Source organism: Alligator mississippiensis, chromosome 12 (genome assembly GCF_030867095.1).
Source record: "Alligator mississippiensis isolate rAllMis1 chromosome 12, rAllMis1, whole genome shotgun sequence".
In the NCBI taxonomy this organism is placed as follows: Eukaryota; Metazoa; Chordata; order Crocodylia; family Alligatoridae; genus Alligator; species Alligator mississippiensis.
Window position 1 is genome coordinate 64668542 of NC_081835.1, and position 16343 is coordinate 64684884.

Consider the following 16343-nt stretch of genomic DNA (forward strand, 5'->3'; position numbering starts at 1 on the left):
TGGACAATGCATTGAGCCCCAGCCACTTAGTCGTGGTGTGCGTACATGCACCGCACAGGCTTTTCCCCCAGCTGGCGTCGCGCAGAAAGAGGCAGGAATGCACTCTTGGATGCTGCTGGGGACCAGGGATCTTCTGTTTCAGTGCTCGCCACTGGCAAGGATGAAGGAGCCCCTTCGGGCAGAGGGCTGGCTTCACTTAGCGCTCAGTTAAAGATGCAAAGCCAAGGGAAAGTCTGCTCTCCTCGAGGCTGTAGAGGGAATTTGAAAAAGCCGAATGCAAGCTAAGGTGGATGTTGGTCAGGAGAGCCAGGCTAGCAACTCCAGCTCCTTCCAAGGTAGGATTTGACTGTCTATGAGCACACATGGACCACGGTTATATTTCAGCAGCAGCTTCTCCATTAACGCCCTGGGCTGGGAGCTCGGTACTGCCTTACAAGGAGAAATGCTGGGTGGTGCATCACTGGCGCTACCTGTTGTAGTGTCGAGGTGTATCCACGGCTGGAGACAGCTCTTCGTTAGGCCCAGATCACAGCCCATGATTGCTTCGCTCCAAGTTAAGTGACTTGCCCTGGGTCACGTGATGAATCTGTGGCGAAACCTTGCATTAGGCAATACCCCCAGCGTTGTGGCAATAGCTGGACCGCTCTTTGAGGAGTCCCCAGGGCTTGGTGCTTTCCCCTCTCCATGACTCTGGGAGCGGGCACTTCCCCTCCGCAGCCTTCAGAGGCAGGCTTGCTTCCTGCACAGAGCGTTGCCGAGCTGGCCTTCCCACAGCTTGTCGGGTCAGTGTTGGTGCAGGCTCCGTTTCATCCGGGAGCTCCCCGAGGAGCTGGAGAATTAATTAACCACGTTCCAAATAACACCTCAAGGCAGCTTTTTCGTAATGAGGCTGAAGAGGGGCCTTTTTGCTAAGTCCCAGCTTGCTGCTGTTTGTGCACGGTGAGCTGCTGCACAGTAAGTAGTGAGTATCTCCTGAGTGTGTGCGTGTGCACTTGCATCCTCGAGGCAGTGAGTTAGTGAGGCCACCTCGGTAAATTGGGGTTAACCCCAGGCAGATGGCGGCAGGGCCTGGGCTTCTGCACACTTCAGCGAGCATCCTCAGGTAGCGGCCCAGGATGCCTGCCGCACGTGCCAGCCCCTTGCCAGCCTGCGCCCTTGGCCAGAGCGGCATCCATAAAAATGAGAATTGATGAGCTTTGTCATGTGCGGAGAGCAAAGCGGCTTGCGACAAATTAATCACGGATTGCCAGTGCTGACTGGGCGCTTTTTGGTTACCTCGCAGTGGGGAACCGTGGTGTTCAGCAAAAAAACAGGCTGGTCCGACAATGAGACCTTTGAATCCCAGCGATCGTGTCTCTGTCGTTATCTGCTCACTGAAACGAGAGGGATTGCTTGCCCCAGGGGAACGTGTCTGCTCCTCGGGGGCTTGCATGGTCAGCCGGGGGCTTCCAGCAGCATTGATGCCCCCCCGGGCTTGTCAGCTGCCTCCCCCCGCCTGGAGTTGCAGTCCTTGCCCCAGGGAGGGTGCAGTCTAAGCAGTGTCCCTATGGGGTGAGCCCCAGGTGTTCAGACCTCATGTGTGTCTCTTCCAAAATCCCTTGATTGGAGTGACGGGGAAGAAATGATAAGAAATAGGAAACCTTGTGCTCCTCCTGTGTGCACTGGGGCTCTGCAGCCCCAAAGGGTCACGTTTCCAAGCCTTTCTGCACAAGCAGGGGGGCTAGGAAGTTAAAAAAGGAAGTGGAGAGCTTGATAGTCACGTGACTCCAGGAGCTGCGGGTTTAGGAGGAATGCCAAGCGTCAAGAAACTCTCGATCAAGCTTGCAGCAAGGCTGTGTCTCTCGCTCCCCCAGGCTCGTTCAGCAGCCCGTGGCTGTGTTAACCGGTGGGGCATTTCCCTTGTTTGCTCTGGGTGGAGGAGTCGGCAGGGAAGGTTTCTTTTTTTTGTAAGTCGTCAAGTTTGGGTCTGGAGCGGGTGACGTGCGCGCGCAGGTTTGGAGTGTCAGATGCCTCGCACGCATCAGTGGTTCGCGGCATACGTGAAATAAAACTAACACTGCCTTGTGGAGGAGGAAGAACCCACCACGCTCCAAGTTAATTGGTGCCAGCCCTGTGTGTCCAGGAAAGACGTGTCTTCTCTTTCTGGAGTAGTCGTTAGTGCAGTTTAATTGCAGGGGGCAGCAAGAAAAGAAACATCAAAGTCCCTGAGGTCAAGTGCTACATCTGTCACGAGAAGGATGAGATTTAGTCTGTGCTTCTGTGCGGGTGCAAGTGCGTGCACACGTGTCCATGTGCATTGCACGGCTGTTTGCTTGCATCTTGTGTGTCACACACATACTTCACTGTGATTCAAGCTTTTTTAGAGCGTCCAGCTTGTTAAAAGGGCCTACTTCAGCTGAGCTCCGGTTAAGCTGACTAATATTCGAAGCCCCTTTAAAGACGCTGGAGCTGCCAATGCAGCTGACATCCTCCTTCGCGGGCTCTTGTGCCCATCCTAGAGACGAGGCTGGGCCCTGCGCATGTGTGGGGTGTATCTGTAGATTGTAGATGCGTGTTATGTTACTTACTGCATATACATTATAATGTGCGCACACACATATGTGGGTATGTATATATGCATGTAGAGGGAATACAAAGGCAGGTAATGGAAGGATAAGGCTACAGTGCTGTCTCTCTGTAGCAGCTTTCCGTAAGGGATCCCAGAGAGTTTTCCAGTCATTAGCCAGTTCAGGTTCACGACTGCCCTGTAACGTAAGCACAAGGATTTTGCGTGACGCCTAATGAGTGCCGACAGGACCAAGGACGCCCGACTCCCGCTCTGCTGCTTTAATGACTTGGCGACACCCCGAGCAAGAGAGAGTGCTTTGGTGCTCAGAGGCCCGGTACCCTGCTCTCCCCCTCTCGCTATAGGAGGCTTATCCCCTCGTTCCCTATTTTGGGCAGATACAAGAATACCCTTTTAATTCCCCGTCTCCCCTCCCCTTAACAGATGGTGCTAGCCATTGCTAAAGCATGTCTATATATAGATAAATGTCCTTTGTTTTCTGGCGGGCCGCATGCTGGGAGGTTTTTTGTTGTTGCCGTGTTTTTATTCATCCTAGACGGAGCCCCAGACCGTTGTTTCCTACTGACTCACGGCACCTTTTGACTGCCTCTTCCTGTCCTGCACATGAACACAATGCGGGCCTGGAAAGTGAACATGAGGGCAGGGCCTGGGTTTGGTGACTGCCTGTATGTCGCACCTCAGGGCTACGTCCAGACAGTCAAAAAGCCCGAGGCTGAATCGATTCAGTCTTTGCAAGTTAGTCTGAACTGCAGAGATTAAATTGAGGAACACCTGGACACATTCATTTTTGATTCAGGAAATGCAGTCACATGCCTGCAGTGGCTCAGGCTGGAAGCTGGGGGGCGCTAGAGCACGCTTCTCTGGCACATAGCCAGCATAGGGTGTGTATTCACTTCCTCTTCCTGTTGCCCCTGAGGTCTCTGGGATATGTGGTCCAGAATCACAGTAGCAGGACCCTGCAGGGTTGCTCATAACCTCTTCTTCCTGCATCCAGGTGGCTCTGGGATTTGTAGCCCACAGTGGCAGCCAGCAGTAAGTGTCAGTAAGTTCAGCAGAGCAGGACAGCGCTGTACTGGGGAAAGGGGGGTTAGCCCCCCTCCATGGCCCCAGCCCCCAGCCAGGGTTTGCCTTGAGGGGTAGTCCCTGCCTCCCCTCCCCCACCACCCTTCTCTGCTAGAGCAGACAGCACAGCCCAGCCCAGGGCTGCAAAGCATGCTGGGATGCTGAGGGACTCTGATTTAACTTAAACCAGGAAGGGGTCTGGGACAGACGTTTCATAAACCAGTTTGACCCAAATCAGTTAATTCTGATACTACAGTCAACCAGGCTCATCTTAAACCAGTTTCAGCCATTTTGAAACCGGCTTATGTGCAGTGAACTTCTGTTCTGTTACAGGTTTATACCAGTTTCTGATTACTTTAATCGGTTTATGTGCAACTTCTGTCCCTAGCGACCTGAAGAGGAGGAGGAGGAGGTCGTGGGACAGGAGCCACGTGCTCCGCGCGCTCCCGGGGCAGCGGGCTGGGATTTCCAGCTGGGCGTTCAGAACAGCTCCTTACCTTGTTGTGGCAGACTTCCCCTCGGATGCGCTCAGCTGGCTCATCTTTGCATCGCTGCGCTACCCCGAGACCTTCTGCATGTTGTATGAGGGCCCTCTGAAACATGTAGTGCTTATAAAGAGACTGTTTGCTCTTTCAAGAGGCACTTCATTTTTCAAGGCGCTGCCTCCCTGCTTTCTTGATGGTGCCACAGAACAAAAAGTTGCCGGCGGTTCTGTTCTGTCTACGCAAAGCCGCAGAATCAAGTTGATTTATCTGGCCTCCACCTTCCTATTTTTTCACAAGCATAAGAAAAAATGACATGCCCGCGTCTTAAGTAGCAAATAAGGGAAGTCCTTGAGCTGCCCTGCGGCTGCAGACCTAGACACAGCAACGCAGGGGGAGTCCAGGGGTTGCTCTGTGATGATTCCTGTGTGCTAGTCTCGGAGGAGTGGCCCCTCTCCCCTTCATACATGTCTGCCACTGCACTCCTATTAAAGCTAACAGAATCACCCATGCATGGGAAGGGGAGGAGAGACTCCTAAATCATAGTGCAACATCAACATGAATTTTCATCACCCAGCTCGGAGCAAAAATGCACTGTGGCTGGATGTAAACCAGAGGAGAAAGAGGGGTGAAGAGAGAAGTATCTCTGGGTGAGCAGTCTAGGCTGGTGGAATATGAACAGAAAGGGAATTAAAAGGCCTGAGGGTTCAACATGCCTAGCGGGAAGGGTCAGCAGTGATATTTTCCCTTTTCTTTTTTGCAAGCTTCTCTGGAAACATCAGGTTTTACCTCCTTTTGGCGTGGATGAAGGACCTGGTCTGGGGTGCAGGGCAAGGGGAGCAATGAAAGCAATAGGAAAGATAAGTCTTACCAAATATCCTTGAGGGAAACGGACCTAAAAGCAGCATGCGGGCTTCCTCATTTCCTTGCCGGCCTGGGTGAGAACAGTACCTAGCACATACGTAACACTAACCGAATGTCGACCTGCTCGTCCTCCAACAGCCCTGTGAGGTATCAACCACAAGCAGTATTTCCATTTCACAGATAGAAATACTGAGGCAAAAGTTAAGCATCCCAAGACAGAGAAGAGTGTCTACTTTGCAAGATGTTTGGGGCCCGGGTGATGCCTAGAGCTCGGCGAGTCCTCAGTCTCGGGTGGCACTTGTGTCATACTTGTAATAGCTGAAACTGTTCCCAGGCTCGTGCTCGGGGCGGCTGGCCGCAACGGCTGTAACAAACACCGCACGGCCTTTCTTCTAAGGTCGCTCGTGGAAGCCAGGAGCGATGGACTTGGCCCTGCAATGGGCTGTGCTGATGAAGGAGGGGTCGACTTTGCAAGTCGGCGGAAGTGGCGCTGGGGAGAGAGCCGCGGCGATCTGTCAGGCGGGCTTTTCATTTCTCGTCACACCTTGGCTCTCTTCGGGCACGTTCTCGTGGTGAGTTGAGAGATGGATAGAAATGAGACCAAAATCGCTTCCCTGCCCATCTGTTTTATTGATCAGCTGACTGCAGGGGCCTGCACGTGGACATCTGAGCTCTTTCAAGCCGAACAGCTGGGCCCCAGAGACCCTTTTAAACGCACGTCCATGACACACAGTAAGTACGGCCCTTAAATAGGTTATTCCTTGATCAAGCGCCCAGGAGGCCTCTTAGCTTTCACACACGCTAAGCCTGGTATTAATTATAAGGGTGAGCGTGTTAAGGCCAGATCTCACAATATTTACCCAGGAACCCTAGTCCTAAAGCAGGTTTGGTATCGTAACAGGGGCGTCGGGAGTCTGCTGTGCACCCAGCCCCGAGCTTTTGGGAGCAGCCCTCCAGCGTGACCTGCTTATGGGATCTGTGGCGTGGGAACGTAATGCAAACGAAGGACCATGCTCTTCGGTCCGAGCGCAAAACAGAGCGGGGACTGGTGACGCAAGGCCAGGGAAGGGTGTTGCTGGGTCACACGTTAAACACCTGGTAGGATACAGAAGTGCCCTACGCTGGGCCCGACGACCTGTAAGGTCCCTTCCAGCTGTGAACCTATTTGGGCAAGCCCGTTGGAAGACGCTCAGCCCCGAGCCTTTGCCAGCAGGGCCGAGCTTTCACGCAGCCTCTGCAGGAGGAATCGCTGCTCTGGGTTTCATCAGACTCGAATAGCGTGATGCAGGTTTGGTTCCTCCCTGACGAAGGTGGCGTAGAAGACGTTGCCGCCAACGCACCAGCTGCCTCCTTGAGAAGGGATGGGCCTTGCCCTCCAGCACCGGGCTTGGCATTTTCTCCGCTGTGTCCTTTCAGAAAGCTCTCCGCCGCCCGGGGCACTTAGTGCAATCAAAAGCAGGGGCCCTTTCCCCCCGCCGGTGCCCTTGGGCTGCCTCGCCGTAAAGGTGACACCGATCCTTCTCCGGAGGCAAAGGGCCAGTGTTCCTGGTTTATTTACTGCTCCTGCGACGAGACTAGGCAGTGGCAACTGGAGTTACTCGGCTGTGAAAAGCAGTTTCGTGTTTTAAAGCCTGTGCCCATTAACACCAGTGTGCATGGAAGCTGAACGGGATGGGGAAGCCAGTTATTTCTAGTCCCACCGCTGCGTTTAGGAGAAGGCCGGGAGAGAGATGAAGTGGCTCTAGGAATATATAGCTGCCACACCGTGCCACCGCGACGATAAATGTCTTCGGGGCCGCAAGGAGGAGAATGAGAGTAGACGCCGGACATACTTCATGGCCAATCTAGCTCTCCCTTCTGGGGTGAATTTAAACAGGGTGTGACGATGGTGCCGAGCGATTTCAAAGACGGCTGTAGAGATGGCAGATGTGCGGAGGCTTGAGAAACAGAACTTGGTGATTAAGTTAACGGGACTCCCCGCGAACCCACGGGTCTCGGCCGTGCGCTGCCCGTTCGCTCTGTCTTCTTCCAAAGTAAAGCAAGAGCTGGTTTGTTGACTTTGTCGTCGGGCAGGAACCAAACCGCCAGATACTAGTTATTTCCAGCCACCAAACAGCTCCCCGAGGCATCGGCAGTGCTCCTAAAATGCATCCACACGTACAGATAAGCATGAGTAGTTGAAAAACAGATACCAGCACCTGCCCACGCCCCTCGCTGCAACGAAAGAGCCTTTGGGTGAGCTCCGGCACAGCGCGAGAGCAGAAACGCGAGCGGCTGAGTTACCTAATGGTTGACTCTGGCGACCGGGCGCCAGGACTCCTGGGCCCCATTCCTACACCTCGCCCTTTCTTCCTGCCTGATCTTTGCCAAATCAATTCTTTATGCCTCCGTTCCACCGACCGTGTATCTGCCCATCTGTTGAGGACAGTGCGAGGGCTGCGGGGAGAGATTCAGCTTGGAGATCACATCTGTGCATGTTTTCAGGACTCCTGCGCTGTCGTATTTTCAGGTTGTTTTCTTCGTGTGCTTTACAGCACTTTGCGTGCGCTCACCTGTGCTTCTGCTTTCCCGTAATCAGTTTGGCCGGAGGGGGACGAATGTGGGCGTAAAACCCCGGGCCCGGTTGGGAGCAAGGGACGGGTATCAGGACTCAAATGGCTTTGGTCTTGTGTTTTTTTTAATGGACTGGCCGGGTCTTCTTAGCCCTGTAGCGCTGCTCTGCATGCACGATTTCTTCCCCTGGCCTTTCCCAGCGCCCTGGTGCAAGGGGCTGTACAAATGCAGAGCAAAGACAGCAGTTTGGAGAGTGCTTTGTGAAGAAAGACACTGGAGAAAGTCAGGGTGGCTTGGTTGTTCGGGTGGCTCAGATAAAGTATTGCCCCGTCAGTTTTGCACACGGCGGATCTGATCCCGCATTTCTAACACCCCGAGCTCCACCTGACAGCACCGGAGTTGGAGATGTCCCAGGTGGACAAGATTGGCAACAAACCTGTGCCGATTCCCCTTGTGTGATCCCTGGCTTTGGGAGGCATCAAGCTCTTTATTTTTAATTTTTTTTTTTAACTGTAAAATGCAAGCTTCTCCATGGCTTCTGCTGTCCGTGGGGTTAAAAAGTCCTGCGCCTGGAAGCTGGGAATAGCTGGGAATTGGAGCACGGCCCCTTTAACAGCCCATTGCATGGCGTTAGAATATAGTCTTTGTTTAACTAGTGCTGATTGTTCCCAGTGGACCGGACTGGAACGGTTTGCTGAGACCAGAGGGGTCTCAGGCTTGGGGCCAACAGTCAGCTTACAGATCAGAGCTGTTCAGACCATACAAGGAGGAAAAAGAGAGGCGCAGCGTGATCTCTGCACTTCCTGCCATGGGTTTTGGAGTTTATATTAAATGCTGCTTCCTGGTTCTGGAAAGTGTGGGAGGACAGATTGCGCGATGGTAAGTTCTTCCATCTTCCTAACGTGCTTGTGTCTTAGGAGGGGCTGTTTTGTTGTGGATGTCGAGGGGAAACTGCTCTTGCCTCCTTCCGTGCGTTGTCTTGCACCATCTTCTATGCCCTTCAAATCCCTGCTTTTCATTACATCGTCATTTTGCAAAAATCAGGGCCTCTTGTCTTTAATTTTGCATTTAATGAAAAATTCCCTTAATTAAATTTAGGTTAACAAATCCCAGGACAGATTATCTCATGACAAAAAGCAATCTGATTTTATTATTATTATTACAGGGAAGTAATGAAATGTGTGAATTTTTATCATCCCCCCCCCTCCACCCTGTGTATGTGTAACGCACGGGGTTAATGATTGAAGATGAAAGGAAATGTCAGATTTGCCACTTACGCTGAACTGATCCGATTAGTGTCCTATTCATGTTCTTTACTTCTGTGTTTTTAGGTCCTGGAAGGGTATTATTCGGGGCTAGACCGTACAATACATGTAATTATATGCAAGTTCTTCCCGGCTCGTGTGTATTAGCCCAGTGGGGTGAGAGTATTTGATTTTTACACCTCGCAGCAGGAGTGGGAAGAACAACAAATAATAATAAAGTGGATATGAGAGAGAAGGGAAATAATACATTCCCAGGGGTACATCTGCAGGGTAATAACTAGCTTGCCAGTCCTACTGAGCCCAGACCCAAGAGGAAGCAAGCTAAGCCTTAAAAACATCTGTGACTTACTAATATTTCTTCATTCAGAAATGTTTTTGCCTCTTCAACTTGTACCACAAACGAGGGCAACTCAAATTACTGCTAGTCCGGTCCGATGCTGTTGGATTTCTTCCTGGATTTGACTGAGTGGCTGTTCTCTCTCTTCTCTTCCTGGGCTGAGCTGTTTGCATTAAGTATTTCCAGACCTACAGACAAAACCTAGGTGAAGGCAAAGGAAGCGATTTGGACAGATGTTGGCAGGCCGGGTTCTGGGAACAAGGTTTTCCAAGCTCTGAACACAGTTGGCTTCCAGAACCTGGCCGTACACATCTGGCACAGCTGTCAGAAACCAGGCCACGTGGATACCGAATTGGTGCGCGGAGAATATCCTGTCCTAGGAATCTGAAACTGCACGTGCTCAGCAATCGCGGGCTGTCGCCGTATTGAACCAGCTGTGTAAGTCACCTCCGTCCCATCCCTGTCGGCAGCAGCCAGAAGCCTCAGGAAATGAGTAACGGGTAAAGTCACGGTGTTGTTTGCAGAGGGTTCAGGTTTAAAGTTGAACGTCCTGGCAAAGGGCAGCAGAGCTGCCGCAGATCAGAGAGCAGGAGAACGTGCTCTGTGCCCCGCTCGGTAGCAGTTTGCAGGATGGGAAGGAGGGGAGCAGTGCGACAAGCAAAGAATAATAGAAGTAATTATTGCAAGGGGATTTTCCGAGCATTGGGAATCCGACTCGGGTCCATCTACACGCGGACCCTAGGGGACGGCAGGGATGTCACTGAAATGCCGATGGTCCAGCAGAAGCTGCAGATCACTGTGTGTCCCCCCCCCTGCACCTGCAGCCCTCCATCTCCCAAACCTCCTCCTCTTGACTTGTACCAGCGTGAGACCAACCCGCCTCTTTGCTGGTCCACGCCTGGCACAAGCCTCTTGCTTTTAATTTGGGGAGCGTGCCTGCTGCTGGCCACCTCCTCGTACAAGCACGGTCCCCGCTCCTGCTCCGGTTCTGATTTCAGATGCTGAAATAAAGAAATGCCTCCCCGCTCGCCACAGTACACCTCCAGCAGCAGCTGGGATTAAACTGCCCTCGAAAGTCCAACCAGACAACCCGTGTGTGCTGTGCTCGGTCCCTGCACCGGGACCGAAATGTGCACCGCGCTGAAGATCGAAGGAGCCCCCCTGCATGAAGAAGGCCTCGCTGCTTCACTGCTAAAAGGCACAAATGAGTGTTTGTTGCTCCCAAGGAAGTGGAAGATGAAGGCTGAGCTGGAGGGCAATGAAGGCAGGGCAAGGGAGGGGGATTTGGACTCCGTTCTGCTTATGGTGGGTAAAAATGTTCCGTTCTTTTGATCTTCCTCAGTCCCGTCTTTGTGATCTGAGCTGTGCTTTTTCCTGGAAGGTTTCCCACGTTCCTGATGGAGCCAAGAAGCTGCCTCATGTTCCTCGTCTCGGCCGCATCCTTGAAATTAGGGAGCGTGCTGTGATGACACGTTGCGTGCAGATGTAGGGCTGGCAATAGGTGTTTGCTGCCGCTAGAGACTGCTGGCCTCTCTTCATCGACGGAGCGGGTATGGCGCAGGCCACAGCAGTGCACGCTCTCCGTATGGCCCTGTCAGCGTGATCCAGTCCCGACCTAAAAGAAACCTCATTAGAGGGCACAAGAGAGTTCAGGACCCGTGGCTGGTTCATCCCCCTTGGATGCATGGAGTCAGATTTTTGAGACGATAATAGCACTTTTCCTTGGGAACTGGCACTAACAGCTAGTTTCACATGGGTTCCCACACAGCCCTGTAATGGTCCCACGGCTCAGTCATGACTTCCCCAGTCTGTATTGTTGCATTTACTGGCAGTCATTAACTCCGCGCAATGCAGTTTTCCTATTAATACGAGTGTTACCGGCTGGAAAGCAAAGCCAAGCTGTACATGTGCCTCCTGCCTGTTAGCTAGTGAGAGTGTCCCAGTCGAGCTCGACTGCATTTGCAAAGACAAGACCCATCCTCCGGTAACGCCACCTTGCTGGGTGCGTGTGCAGGTGCCACGTGTAGACATCGTGGTAGCTCACGGCGCGGACCTGGAGCGGCGTGGCCGCAGAGGCAGTGCTAGCAGGGGGCTGGCGGGGATGATGCATCAGGGCTGACGCTCCTATATTCAGCACCATTACAGAAAGTCATTCTGGCTTGGGTGACCCAGCCCTCGCACACCTGCTGGAGACCAGGCTTTCCCACCATCATCTTAGCGATCAGAAATAAAAAGTGTAATGTGATTTTTGCCATGAAGCTGCAATGTCCACAAGCAGGGACCGGACGACTCCAGGAAACCCCCCGTTCGCCTTGCTGCACCAACGTGGTTTACCGGGAAGGGCTCGTAGAGCAGTGCCGATAGCCTCCGAGAGCCCCGAAGTAGCTAATGATGTTGTTTCTTGAAGGACAGCAGAAAAAGTTGGCTGCACCCTGCTCCCACGGAGGTGCCTGAGAGCGTAAGAAAAAAGGGCTTCTTTCTCGAAAGGTGAACACGCAGCTCTCTTTCCTACAGGCAGTGAAAGCCTGGCACTAGATAAGTAGCTGTGAGATGATTCATAAAAAACTAATTTATAATTTGCCAGAATATAATCCTATTTGATCAGTGTTATTCAGTTCCTCTTTCTTTTAAAATTCAGTGCACTTAACTGTTCTATGAGGGTTTATGAATGTTTAAAAATTGCTTTGTGGTCCCTAAAGTAATTTGACAAGTCTGACAGCTATTGATTAAAAACCTGAAATTATTCAGACTGCAGGATGACTTGGGGGATTAGATAGAAAGTTTTTTCAAATGTGAAAGGAAATAAGATGTTGGAAAGTAAATATGTTCTTGAATATTTTTGAAAAATCCATTACAACTGTGAAATTAAATTGAAACGAGATACTTGGTGCCGGGATGAAGGGACTAAACGCCGGCTTTGCCATGTGGGTGTCAGGTCCAGCCCAGGTCAGGGCCGATTCGTGGTGCTGGGACTCGGGCAGTGGTGCAAAGATGGGTTTATGTCATCTCTGTGTGGGGTTTTGGTGGGGCTGGTTCAGGGCCAGGCCGCAAAGGAGCATCCTCAGAGGTTGTCCTGACTTTCTCTCTGTACTGAACCGTTGTGGCGGCCAGCGGTAGCCACTACCAGGCTGTTGGACGTCTCCAGCTCGGCCCGTCCCTCCCCTGGCTCCGTGTCTGCGGAGCGTGTCGGAGAACCGGCCGTGTTGTCCGCACCTGCCGGGGACTCCCCGTGTGCTGGCCGTCTCCCAGGAGGGTCCGCAGCAGCTGTTGGGCCACTCGTCCGCGGGGCTGGCAGGAATGCCCTGGCTCGTTGAGTCCAGCCTCCTGCGAGCGCAGCTGACCGTGGCCTGTAATCCCGTTCACGGATTTATTGGGCTTCGTCTTAACACTGCCTCAAAAGCTGCGTATGGGCCTGGCTGGGTAGAAACCTTCTCCTGCGCCAACTCACATTTATTCCTGGCCGGTGGAAACCCTTTTGTTCTTGTGCCTGCATCGCCTCTTAGCATAAGTACCGCTTCTCCCTTTCTGGAGCACCCCATCCCTCCCTGCCAAGCATTTCCAGTAGCATTTCCCTTCCGGTCTTGCCTTGCCGCCAGCGTAAGGTAGGTGCAGTGCAATGCTGACTTTGGCCCCAGTGTGCCCTGCTACTTGCTTTCGCTGACCCCAGACTGGGACCCAAACTTGTATCGTGAACCAGAGGGAAGCTCTTTCCCCAGCCCACCTGTGCAGAGGGGTATTCAGCGGCTTCCAGCCAGAAATCAGTGCAGGTTCGACCAGGTGCTTGCAAAGCCAAAGACTGGCTATACCGTGAGTCGTTAACTGCTCCACCTTTCCCCTGACAGGCGCAAAGGTCCTCAGCAGCTGAGATTGTGTAGCAGGAAACTCTTGATTGTCTACAGGTGTGTGGAAGTGCCCTGAACCCAGAGGGGAAACCAGATACTGTGCACAGGACCTGACCTGCAAACCCACCAGCTCTGCCAATTGCCTTAGGGCAAGTTTGCGCTGGTTCCTCCTTATATTTATTAGTATTTATCAGGAAAAATGAATATTTGTAGGTGGGAGAAACCAGAACAAAGGAGCAGCCTGGATTAGGATGAGGGAGCCGGGCCAGCATGGACAGGTGTGTCTGCTTGGCAAGTGAAAGGAGTTTGCAAAGGTCTGGTCCCTGTTTCTATCACTGGTTTCTTTCTCATCGCTCCTATTGATCCTTACAGGTGTTGGTTATATTCTGGGATGTATATACACCCTGGTGCTTTCTGCTTCTGTCTGTACAGACAATACAGTGAAGGTTGGTGCTAGTGATAAAAGCTGGTGGAGGTGATTCACATCCAGGAATGAAAAATTGCCTCACAAAAGCCATTTCCCATGGGTGCTGGCGGTTTTGTAATAAACACCCCGCACTTCTGTAGCACTCGTTAGCTTCAATTAGTTTAGCCTCTCAACACTGTGGAGAGTTACGTAAATATTTTATGATGAGGAAAGCAAGACACCGAGAAGTGAAACAACTGGCTTTTGAGTCACCCCGTGAGTCAGTGGCAGAGCGAAGGAGAAGGACCCAGAACAGCCCGTCCCTGGGCCTTTCACCTCGTACCCCGGCGCCTCTGTGTATTTGTGGGGAACTGGAAACCCTTTCTGAGAATGTCTTTGATGGCTTCACAGGTAAGGAAGAATTTCACACCTTTCTCGGGGCTGCGCTGCTGCAGGTAAAGAGCGGCGAGGCTTATCTGAGTCAATTATAAGCTGCTGCCGTACCTCGGCCTTGCACTGCTCTGCAGAAATTGCTGTTTGTGCAAGATGGAGATTTTGCTTCTGCAGGTATGTGTCATTCAGGGGAACTCATTTGCAGCTTTGGCTGTTGCAAGGATAGGGATAAAGTCAAGCTGGATGGCACGGCGGGCCTGGTGGAGGTGTTGCCATCTTGATTCTGCACTCGCTGAAGACAATAGTGAAGTTGATTCACTCTGATGGGCGCCGGATCCATATTTCTCTACCTTCAACAATGAATAAGACACGGGAAGTGAAAGCATTGCCCCGGGACTGTCATTCGACCTTTGACTTCTGCTGGGACCCCTCTACGTTTTGGTTGGAGGGTATGCCCGTGCAAATGGAGGCGCCTTCAACCAAAGCATTGAGACACGATCCCAGTGGGCTACTGTCTGCTTCACCGCCCGTGCTTGCACTAGTAGCATACTAGTAGCATAATCCTCGCTCAGCTCCAAAGGCCTCCCCCGGCCTGAGCCGAGCTGGGTGAAAAGCACACGGCGGCCTTCTGTCGCTCCAAAGCTTTCGCGGAGGAAATCCTCGGGGTGTTACTGCGGGGTCCTGCTGTGTGGTGTGGCCTCGGCTAAACCCGCACGCTCTGCTTGGCCCTCCCTTGTATTGCAGCGACAATATTAGGCTAAAAAAAAAAAAAAGTGAAGAGAAAGCAGAGCTTAAAATCCAGTTATTGCTGGAAAATATCCATGCAGCGCTAGACACCAGCTTGTTGGCATTCTGCACCAGGCACGGATTATGCTTAAATGCTCTACCTCCAAAGTGAAAGTTAGCAATAATACCGACCCTGGGCGCACTCTGAACTTGGCTCCCTCTGATTAAATGAGTTTTTCTTTCCTCGAGCTTGATTTAGTGCTTATCTTCAGAATGAAGGATTTAAGTTAAGCAACTGTTGAGAAATTGAAGGGCAGGCTCCCTGCTCCCTCCCTCCCGCTGAATCGTAATCTAGGACCCGACGAGGGAGCTCAGAGATGGGGCTTCAAATGGATTCCTGTCTTGGAAGTCTCCTCTTTCCTGATGCAGCAGTGCAAATGTCCGGCCGAAGACGGCTTTCCCTCCCCGCCCTGCTGGTAAGGGCAGCCCGGGATGGGAAACCTTGGCGGCTCTTGTCCCTCGGCCTCGGGGCGAGGTGGAGAGCAACAAAGGACTTTGCACTTGCACAAGCAGTGGGGAACCTGCCGTGCAGGAGGGTGAGTGCGTGTGTTGATTGGCTTGAACGTCTGAGGGGAAAGCAGCGCCGCGGGGGTGATGGCAATGCCGTGCAAGCCAGCTGCCTTTTGGAGAGCTTTTCTCCTGCCTGGACCAGCCGAGACTGGGAACGGGGATGGGGGATCCTGAAGGGTTTTGCAGCACGTTCACCTGCTGGCTACCCGAGCGGGCCTCCGGCGGCTGCTCTGCCCAGGCCTCCTTGGCTAGAGGTCTGGTACCAACCGTGCGTGTTCAAGACCTTGCGTCTCATCGTAGGCCGCCTGGACCGGCGGAGAAAGCACGTGCAAGGAAACCAGTGGGGAACATCGATGGGGACATTGAGTAGGCAGCTTTTTGCTTGCCCAGGGGATTTGCCGCTTTGTCCAAGGGATTTCCTGCAGGCCCAGCACGGTCTGGGACACGGAGGTGCCTCTTCCACAGATCCCAACACACGATGACTGGAAGCAGCGGGGACCTCCCAAGGCAAGCAAGCCGTGGTGTGGAGTGGGTGTGTAAATACCCCTCCGCGATCAGAAGACGCGGCTAACTTGCAATGAGCCAGAGGTCTGTGTCTAGGCATCAAACCTGATCAGCACACGTAATGCCCGCGAGAAAAGGTGGAGCACCGTTGTGTAGACACAAGGCACCGTTCGGGCAGCGCCAATGCCGCGGCTCAACTTGCAGCGCTGCTCCCTTTTAGCCGTAGACAGGGCATGAATATCCATCCCCAAGCCAAGGCTGCCAGCGTTTTGTTGTGGGCTCGCCAGCCTCACGCATGCGACACGCATCCCAGGTGCGGGGGGTCGAACGCCCCCCTCCCCGCCAGGCATCGGTGCCTCTGCTCCAAGTGTTTTGTGTCGTGCGGAGGTGGTGCGAGCACCTCGCTAGGCATAGCTTTGCTGCTGCTGCCCAATTGAATCCGTTCACGTCCTGGAAAGTCATTCAACCACTGCCTCCCTAATTTGCTTGTTGCTGTTAGACCGTTCCTACGCGGCGCGGGTGTTGTATCCCAACGCGCTTAAACAGTCGGAGGGAGCGTCTGGATGACTGCTGTGTTCAGACCGAGGGAAACTTGTCAGAAATGATTCTGCTGATCCCTTCATCAGCTCTTTTTTTTAAACTCGTTAGAGTTGCAGCGAGCAGACGAGGCGGGTGAAAGGCACCGTTCTGCCTGACGGATGTGCCCCGCTGAAGGCACTTATGGCTTCATCTTTGGTCCGGTTTAAACCCCGCTGCCCTTTTACAGCGGGTTT

The 16343-nt window shown here is 52.8% G+C and overlaps 1 protein-coding gene across 15 annotated transcripts in view; it reads left to right on the forward strand.

Annotated features, from left to right (window-relative positions):
* The window catches only part of DAB2IP (DAB2 interacting protein), a 318020-nt gene that overhangs the window by 230919 nt on the left and 70758 nt on the right, over positions 1-16343 (forward strand). The window contains exons 1-2 of one of the 15 annotated variants that reach the window (XM_059715712.1): positions 7075-7483; positions 8184-8406. The exons of 11 other annotated variants lie outside the window; for them this stretch is intronic. Coding sequence is in view for 1 of the 4 variants with exons in the window: in XM_019475589.2 (XP_019331134.1) it covers positions 7356-7483 (128 nt within the window). In the remaining 3 variants the exon portion in view is untranslated. Of the gene's footprint in view, positions 1-7073; positions 8407-16343 lie in introns of those variants that run through there. 3 more of the 15 variants (XM_059715711.1, XM_019475589.2, XM_019475590.2) reach the window with 3 other exon arrangements.